General features: G+C 53.2%; 1 protein-coding gene across 1 annotated transcript; it reads left to right on the forward strand.

Moving 5' to 3' along the window:
- Positions 1-5332: 5332 nt before the first annotated feature.
- On the forward strand, positions 5333-5819 carry GAST (gastrin). Its single transcript, XM_036069126.2, has 2 exons — positions 5333-5543; positions 5665-5819. Exons 1-2 carry the CDS (start codon positions 5333-5335, stop codon positions 5766-5768), a joined length of 315 nt encoding a protein of 104 aa, XP_035925019.1. The 3' UTR covers positions 5769-5819.
- Positions 5820-8928: the final 3109 nt, after the last annotated feature.

Raw genomic sequence — 8928 nt, forward strand, 5'->3', positions numbered from 1 at the left:
AGAGACGCATCCCCAGCCTCCCCCTTGTCCGCCATCAATAACCAATGAGGAGGCCCGGGCGGCCTCTGACGGCGGTTTGCAGCTCCCCGGGACCGCCGCCTGCCAGGGCCAGCCCTGGCTGGTGGGAGTGTGGCCAGGCGTGCAGAGCTGCCCCCGGGGAGTCTCCCTCCCCAGGGAACGCGCTCCCCACTGTTGTTATTATGTCTAGTGTTTGTGCCCTCCTCCCCTGGAATCCAAATGCCAGCAAGCCATGAAAGGGCCAATCATATTCACCTCTTATCCCGGGGGCCTCATCCTGCCCCCAGCTTACAGCAGGTGCTCACTAACTAGAAGGAAAATGGAATGGATGAATGGCCCGATACTTTAACCAACATCCGCCTTACCTGTATTTGAAAAATCACATGCAGGGGCGCCTGGATGGCTCAGTCGTCAAGCGTCTGCCTTCGGCTCAGGTCATGATCCCGGGGTCCTGGGATCAAGCCCCGCATCGGGCTCCCTGATCAGCGGGAAGCCTGCTTCTCCCTCTCCCACTCCCCCTGCTTGTGTTCCCTCTCGCTGTGTCTCTGTCAAATAAATAAATAAAATCTTTAAAAAAAAAAAAAGAAAGAAAAATCACATGCAAATTCACACAGGGCCAGTTCTTACGGACAGAAACCTTCATGAGGCCAGAACCCCTTGTATCTGTGCTCTGTTCCAGCCATAATAAATTACCACAAACTTTACAAGACAACACCAATTCATTCTCTGACAGTTCCGTAGGTCAGGAGTCTCAATTACAGTGTGGGTCCCTGGGCCAAAATGAAGGCGTCACCAGGGCTGTGCTCCTTTCTAAAGGCTCTGGGGATGAACCTGCTTCCAAGCTCATCCAGATTGTTGGCTGAATTCAGTTGTTTGCGGTCCAGGGCCTCAGCTGGGGGCCTCTTTCAGCTCCTGAAGGCCACCTGCATTCAGCCTGCTGCCCTCCCTCTCCCATCTTCAAACCAGCAACGGCAGGTGGAATCCTCCTCATTCTTCAAATCTCTGATTCATCCTTCAGCCATATCACTTCCGCCTTTAGCCAAAGGACGTTCTAGCCAAAGAACTTTTTTGTTTTTTTGTTTCTTTGTTAGAGAGAGAGAAAGCACACAGCAGGGGGAGAGGCAGAGGGAGAAGCAGGCTCACTGCTGAGCAAGGAGCCCAACTCGGGACTCGATCCCAAACCCCGGGATCATGACCTCACACTCAGGCGTCCTGCCAAAGAATGTTTTAAGGGCTCATCTGATTAAATGCAGCCCACTCAGATAATCCAGGATAAGCTCCCTACTTTAAAGTCTATAATTACAACTGCAAAGTCCCTTTTGCCATGTAACCTCATATATTCACAGGTCCCAGGAATTGGGGTATGGACATCTTTGGGGCACCATTATTCTGCCCACCACACCTCTCCTGGGAGGAAAAAGATCCCAGAACCAGGATTTCAGGTCCAAGACTCCTTGGTCCTGTAAACTCAGGACAGGGATTGCTCACCTGTGTGAGCCTCAGGTTCTTCATCTGTGGAATAGGGACACACTAGTACTTACGTCCAAGGACCATGGTGAAGAGCAACTACATTTATTCATGCAAAAAGCCTGGCACAAAGCGTTGTCACTATTGTGAGAACGAGGGGGCAGGGTCCACAGAGAGAGGGAGGGGGCTGGCCCCAGGGTCTGGGATCCGGTCTTCAATTTGGTAGACTCTGAAATTTCTGGTCACCCAGCGAGTCAAAGTGTTGGAGCCGGGAGTCTCTCCTGGCCTCACCAGTTCCCAAATCCTCTGTATACCAGTCGGTGCTGGCCTCTGAGAGGTCCAACTTCCATAGGCTCCATCTCTGCCACCTCTTTCAGTGGCAACCCAGGACAAGTGTCCCTCTGAGTCATGGCCAACTGGAGGGAAAAGCTTAGATTCACAGATGATGCTTTTTAGGGAATCACCCTCCTAAGTCTTGGGAAAGGAGAAGCTCTGATGTGTTCCAAGTGTGTGCGCAGACCTTGTTACATTTCCCCTTCGCAGCAGCCCAATGAGGTAGGAATGAATGATTCCCATTTCACAGCTGAGGCTAACTGAGGCCCAAAGAGGATAAGGGAGAAGGTGCAAACAAATTAGGGACTTGCAATGTTCTGGGCACAGTGCGTGGTGCTTTACGTACATCACCTTCACAAGACTCCCCCCAAGTCCCAGTTATTTTCCTCATTTCTTGAAGAAGAAAATAGCTCAGAGAAGAGGAGAGATCTGCTCAAAGTTCAACATCTGGAAAAGGGCAAGGCCCGGAATCCCTTCCCTTTCCCATCGGACAAGGGTCCCCTCATCGCCTGTTGAGTGGGTACCCGCTTCTGTTTGCTGCTATCACCAGCCCTGGTGTGACCAGCCTGCCAAGAACAGCCAAGGTGGCCAGGGGAGGGCGGTTCATAACCCCCTCCACAGCAGAGATCTTGGGTTCTGGTGCAACTCAGGCTCCACAGAAAGCTTATCATTTCCCATCACCATGGTAACACGAACATCTCTATTCCTCTAACACATGAACAGAGCTGCTCCCCACACCACCGTCTCCCAAGCCCCTCAAAGATTATGGATTCGATTCATTATCACCAATGCCTGCACTGGTTTTGTCGTTTTCACTTAATTCCATTTGCTGTGTCACTGAGCCCTGCCCTGGATTAGAGTGGTTATTCACCAGAACATTCGGCTGCTGGTTGCCATGGACACTCACAGCCTGCGGCATCACCTGTTAATTCTCAGCACGGCTGGCTGTGAGCATGGGTACCACTGCCCTTTATCCAGGACCCAAGGGGTATCAAAACTCCCCCAGACAAGGAGGGGGCCTGATGATGTGTGAACAAGAGCAAAATCTCTAATGCCAACCGTGGAAAAATCAAAACCAGCTCGAGATGGCAATTTATCAAATCAGTCAACAAGCGCACTATTTGGTTTTCTGGCACATCTTGGGCAAGCCCTTTAGTCTCTTTGCTTACCATTTTAAGATGTATTTTTATATTGGAAAGTGGTGAATGCGTCACGCAGATCCCTTTCTCCCATGGAAAACAAAAGGAGGGAGCCTCCAAGTGCAGGGAGCCCTGGGTGGGGGGTTTGCAAGAGGCAGGGGGTAAAAGCGGACCCGAGGTGGAGGGGAGCTGCAAGCAGGAACCCAACCAGCACAGAGGGCACAAGGAGGCGGGGGACGCTCAGGGTTTTCCAGGCAAGGGAGGTGAAGAGGCAACCAGGCAGAGAGAGTGGGGCCATCAGCCCATGGCCCATTGCCCCCGATAACTACCTCACGTCCTGTTTGCAGAGCCGAGCAGAGGGGACAGGGGATCAATACAGCTCTCCACATCCACACACTCCCTGCTCTTCAAACACCAATGTATGACGAAACATGCTTCCTCTGAATCCAGGGTCATTCGGTGCACCCGCTTCCCCTGCCCCCCAATGGGACGTAGTCGGAGGGCACACCAGGATTCTGACCCCAAGGACCGGGTGGGGGGCACTGTTCTGATCCCGGGGAGCCTGTCTCCTGCCTGCCCTCATACCCAGCTGAAGACCTGCCCCGACCCCACACCAGCCCCTCACTGCCATGAAGGTCAACGCCCCTCCCCCTCATGTGGATGACTGACTGATTGAGTGACAGGGCAGGGCACCGGTGATGTACCTGTGCCCGCCCTCTTTTGTCTTGCTGGCCGCATGGGCGTTTGGGAGGGGCCTTGAGGGCTTTATAAGGCAGGGCAGGAGCACCAAGCAGTGCAGGGACTGGAAAGGCACCAGGAGGGCTACAGCACCGCCCACGTCCCGGCTCTGCAGGTGAGAGCACCCAGGAGGGGAGTGGAGAGGCGGGGAAGAGGGTTGATGGGACGACTCCCTGCATCAAGGTACCAGGCTCACGCCTCGGTGTCTCCAGGGCTGCCACCCTTCTCTTAGCTCAGGGCCAGACTAGGTCTCGGCCTAGAACCCACCCTGGCATTCCCAAACCTTGAGCTGACTTGCCACTTCAACTCCCTTACTCCATGTTCACCCCAGTCCTGCGAGGTGAGAAGGACAAAGGAAGGGTTGGAACTGGAATCCAAGGCTTCTGGATCCCATCTCGAGCTTTTTCCTAGACCAGCGCAGTCTGAAAGAACTTTCCAGGATGATGGGGTCTCTATCTGCACCGTCCAATATGGTAGCCACCAGCCACAGGTGCACTGGGAAGGTAGCTAGCCTGGGGGAGGAGTTTTTAATTTTAATTAATTTAAATGTAAAGAGCCACATGAGGCCGGTAGCTACCACGGAGGACGATACACGTGGCTCGTATGGGCCACCGTAGCTCTGGATCACTGATTTTTCAACCTTGTTTCTTTAGCACCAAGAACCCTTTCTCTTCCAAAGGAAATCTAAGAGATTTCCTATGAAAAACAGATAAAAGTAGTATTTTATTGGGGCGCCTGGGTGGCTCAGTCGTTAAGCGTCTGCCTTCGGCTCAGGTCGTGATCCTAGGGTCCTGGGATCGAGCCCCGCATCGGGCTCCCTGCTCCGCGGGAGGCCTGCTTCTCCCTCTCCCACTCCCCCTGCTTGTGTTCCCTCTCTCGCTGTGTCTCTCACTGTCAAATAAATAAATCTTTAAAAAAAAAAAGGTAGTATTTTATTAATATGAATGTGTTCCTGAAAGGTAAAGCCAATCAGAATAATGAGGCTGAAAGAACACAAGTGCTGAGAATAGAATTTTAGATTTGAATTTTAGATTCCTTTGAGTATCCAGTTCATTTCTGTATTATGGCTTCCCCAAACTCAGGTCACCCTGACACACAGGTGCAAATGGTAACAGCTTAATTTTTAACTGCTTAACTACAATCACAGGATATTCCTCAGTTAAGCAAAAATGGCGGGAGAAGCTTCCCTCCAGGGGCCGTGCAGAAACGGTGGGACCCGACCACACGGTGAATACGCTGGTGGTCTCCACAGAGGTACCGGGCCGTCTGTAACGTGCCCTTTGGTATGACTATTGAAAAGCTCACTTTAAATTACAAAGAATTAAACATCTACAGAGCAGCTCACGTAGCCTCAAATTCTGCAGAAATTTGGAAACCATCACTCTCGGTTGTAAATTCCTCCTCCGAGAGAAGCCACCGTTGTAACTAAGGTAGGTGAGGAGGAAAGGGGGGCAGGCCTGGGAGCCGGGGGAGTTGGCAGGAACTGGAGAAGCAAGCTGAGGAACAGTCCACAACCCCACACAGGGTTGCACCTGCCAGCAGCCAGGGACCCAGAGTCCATCTGGTCCAGGCCCCTGCCTTTGGGTGTCTGGATGGCCCCATCTTTCAGCTCTGCCCCTCTTTCCTTTGCAGACAAGATGCAGCGACTGTGTGTGTACGTGCTGATCTTGGCGCTGGCTCTGGCCACCTCCTCTGAAGCTTCTTGGAGGCCCCGCTCCCAGCTGCAGGAGGCACCCTCGGATCCAGGGGCAAACAGGGGCCTGGAGCCACGCTGGCTGGACCGGCTGGGCGCAGCCTCTCACCAGCGAAGGCAGCTAGGGCTCCAGGGTCCCCCACAGCTGGTGGCAGGTAGGAGCTGTGACAGCTGTCCCTGCTTGTCTCGCCCAGCCAAGGTTGACCCTGGCCTTGGTCTCCAGCGGCTAGATGTCCTTCCCATATCCTCACGTCCTCTCCCCGCTCTGACCCTCAGACCTGTCCAAGAAGCAGGGACCGTGGGTGGAGGAAGAAGAAGCAGCTTACGGATGGATGGACTTCGGCCGCCGCAGTGCGGAGGAAGGGGACCAGCGTCCCTAGAACGGAGCTTCAGAGCCCAGCCATCTCCCAGCCCAGCCCAGCCCCATGAAAAACCACTCAAAATAAATTAGCTTCCAATGGATCACATTGTGTCAAGTGTGGGGCAGGAGAGGGGAGTTAGTGGGGACAGGGTTGAGGCAGTGGGGAGAACTGAGCACTCTCCTGGGGGCAGGGACCATGACTCATTCTTCTGGGTGTGCCCAGAGCCTAACACTGACCCCGAATCTACTAGTGCAGGTGGAAAATGGTGGTGGGGTCGCAAGCAGAGTCAGCTTTCTAAAAGATAAATCAAACGGTGCCACTCCAGGTTTTAACCCTCCAATACTTCCTGTCACACTTAGAATAAGACCTAAACTCCTTGCCAAAGCCCTAAACTAGCCCTGCTGTCCTCACGGCAGGTGCCATGTTCCTTCCTCCTCTCTCCCTTTTCCCTTACACAAATGCACCTGCGCTCGGTCCTGCTCAGAACATTTGTCCTCGCCATTCCCTGTGCCCCGAAGGCTTTTCCCAGGCACAAAAATGGCTGGCTCCCCTTTTTCTCCCTGGGGTCCTGGCTGAAACGCCTCTTCCTGAGAGACCCACCTGCTCTTCTCCTCCCGCTTCATACACAGCGCCCGGTTCTCTCTAACGGCCGCAGAGTCTCTGACGTTGCTCTCTAGAGCACATTTCACACCCTGTCATTGTCTCGTTAGCTACTTTACTGTCCGCCTCCCCAGTTAGAAGGGCAACTCTGTAAGAGTGGGGACCACACGTCCCTCTTCCCTGCTCTATCCCTGGTTCCAAGAACAGGAGGTATCCAATAAATATTCGTCAGATGGCCGGGTGAACGGCCAGCACGGGCACTGTTGATGTTTCGCCCATATTCCCTCCTAGTTCTCTGCCTGTCAGCAGCATCCTTCCACAAGCACGTGCCACTGTTCCCCCGAGGGCCTTCCGAGTGCAAGGCAGGCTTCAGAGGCTGCAGAGTTAGCACCTCCAGAAGCAGCTGTGAGTCAGTGACAGATGAGAGCGGGAGAATCAATACCCCAGCTCCCTCACCCCTTGGGCGGGGTGACTCGGACATGTATTCAGCTCTGTCTCCCAGAATTCCCCCGCAGGACTGAGCCCCACTTACCCACAGTAGGTACCTGCTCGAGGACATCCTTTGTTGACTGCCCTCCCTTCCCTGTCTCGCTTCTCAAGATCTGCCCCTGCCTCCCTTCAGGGTTTCTACACTAAAAACTAGGGTCAAGTCTTAGGATGTGCAGAAGCACTGTCCCAAACATGGGGGAAAAGGGATTATTCACCCGAAATACTGCAGGACCTGAATAAGCCGGATAACATGTCGCAGCAGGAACCGGGAGAGCACACAGGAGGGGATTTTCAAGGCTGGCAGACCAAGGAGGCGGGCTGGAGACTGGATAGGGAGAGTTTGTTGATATGGGAGAGGGAGACAGTCTCCCATTACTCAGGCTTTCAGCTCCTGGCGAGGACACGCACAGCCAGTCCTAATGCCTTGCTGGGAGCGACTCCCTGAAAGTCTGTGGCAAGTGAAGTGCCCGAACTGCCCCAGCAGAGGACTGGGGAAGGAGTCAAAAGACGGGTAGGCATGTTAGAATGAATTGTCGAGTCAGACGAGAGCATCCACCACATGATTACAGTCCCTGCAAGGGTCCAGAGAACAGTCCTTTCCCAGAGGACATAAGGAACCTGTTAGTGAGGACAAGTAAGCATTGTTGAGCTCAGCGGAGGTTGTCCTCTGTGGGCCCGGGTTGATGTAGGAGACGCTCCTGGGGCCGCAGGCTACTTAGTGTCAGTGGGGATGAGAAGATTGCAGGACAGAGGGGACCCGGTGGCAGCACTTAACCCTCAGAGGCAAGGTGGACATAATTACCAGGGGGCCTTAACCCACAGGGTTTGCAGCGGTGGCTCAGACCATGGTGCCCCTAAACTTGAGATCTGGGGCACCTGGGTGGCTCAGTTCTTAAGCGTCTGCCTTCAGCTCAGGTCATGATCCCAGGGTCCTGGGTTCGAGCCCCACATCGGGCTCCCGGCTCAGCAGGAAGCCTGCTTCTCCCTCTCCCACTTCCCCTGCTTGTGTTCCCTCTCTCGCTGTCTCTCTGTCAAAATAAATAAATAAAATCTTTAAAAAATAAAAAAAAAATAAAAAAAAACTTGTGATCTATGGGTGGCCAAGAAGGGCACTGTTTGCCTTATACAAGGAGAATGGATCAAGAGCAAATGAGCCCAAGGCTGATGTCAGCTGCCAAAATGGAAAATCATGATCCATTGCCTGGTTTCCAAATCTGTATCAATTCTCAGAAGTTGCCATTTATCAGTGTAATTGTACACTGGGGAAGGAGGCACACGCAGATATTTCAAAAGCCATTGTGTAGGGGCGCCTGGGTGGCTCAATCATTAAGCGTCTGCCTTCAGCTCGGGTCATGGTCCCAGGGTCCTGGGATCGAGCCCCGCATCGGGCTCCCTGCTCAGCGGGAAGCCTGCTTCTCCCTCTCCCAATCCCCCTGCTTGTGTTGCCTCTCTCACTGTGTCTCTCTCTGTCAAATAAATTAAAAAAAAAAAAAAAGCCGTTGTGTACAGGGCCTGAGCTGCCACACCAGAGAACCCCAAATGCCATCACGCCTCCACCCACATTCAAGAGAGAGTGCATTTTGGCGCCTCGCCTGGCTGGCTGAGTACAGCATGGGACTCTTGATCTCAGGGTCGTGAGTTCAAGCCCCACATTGGGCTCCATGCTGGGCATGGAGGCTACATGCATACATACATAAAGTGTAACCATTTAAAAATATCCATTCCCGCATGTGCTGTCCATGGTCCACTAGAAGCATCAGTAGTCTTGGGGCGCCTGGGTGGCTCAGTCGGGTAAGCATCTGATTCAGCTGTCATCGGGTTCTGCATTCAGCAGGGAGTCTGCTTCTCTCTCTCTCTCTCCCTCTGCCCCTCTCCCTGCTCACACTCTCTCTCTCTAAAATAAATGAATAAATCTTTTAAAAAAATTCTCTGCCAGGGGGCTTTTCCTTACCCACACACGGGGCACAGAGTGTGATGTTAATGCCCAAGGCTTTCAGTGACAAATGTCAGCTGGGCGGTGCATGCCCAGCTTCCTCACCCCTTGAGTGGGATAACTGAGATGGCTCCATCTCAGTGGGTCCCAAATTTT

This window comes from Halichoerus grypus, chromosome 2 (assembly GCF_964656455.1).
Source record: "Halichoerus grypus chromosome 2, mHalGry1.hap1.1, whole genome shotgun sequence".
Taxonomy (NCBI): Eukaryota; Metazoa; Chordata; class Mammalia; order Carnivora; family Phocidae; genus Halichoerus; species Halichoerus grypus.

Excerpts from the sequence above, each read along its gene's own strand:
- GAST (XM_036069126.2), top strand. The coding sequence starts at position 5,333 with ATGCAGCGACTGTGTGTGTACGTGCTGATCTTGGCGCTGGCTCTGGCC. Across the intron at positions 5,544-5,664 it reads TCCCCCACAGCTGGTGGCAG|ACCTGTCCAAGAAGCAGGGA; the intron begins GTAGGAGCTGTG and ends TCTGACCCTCAG.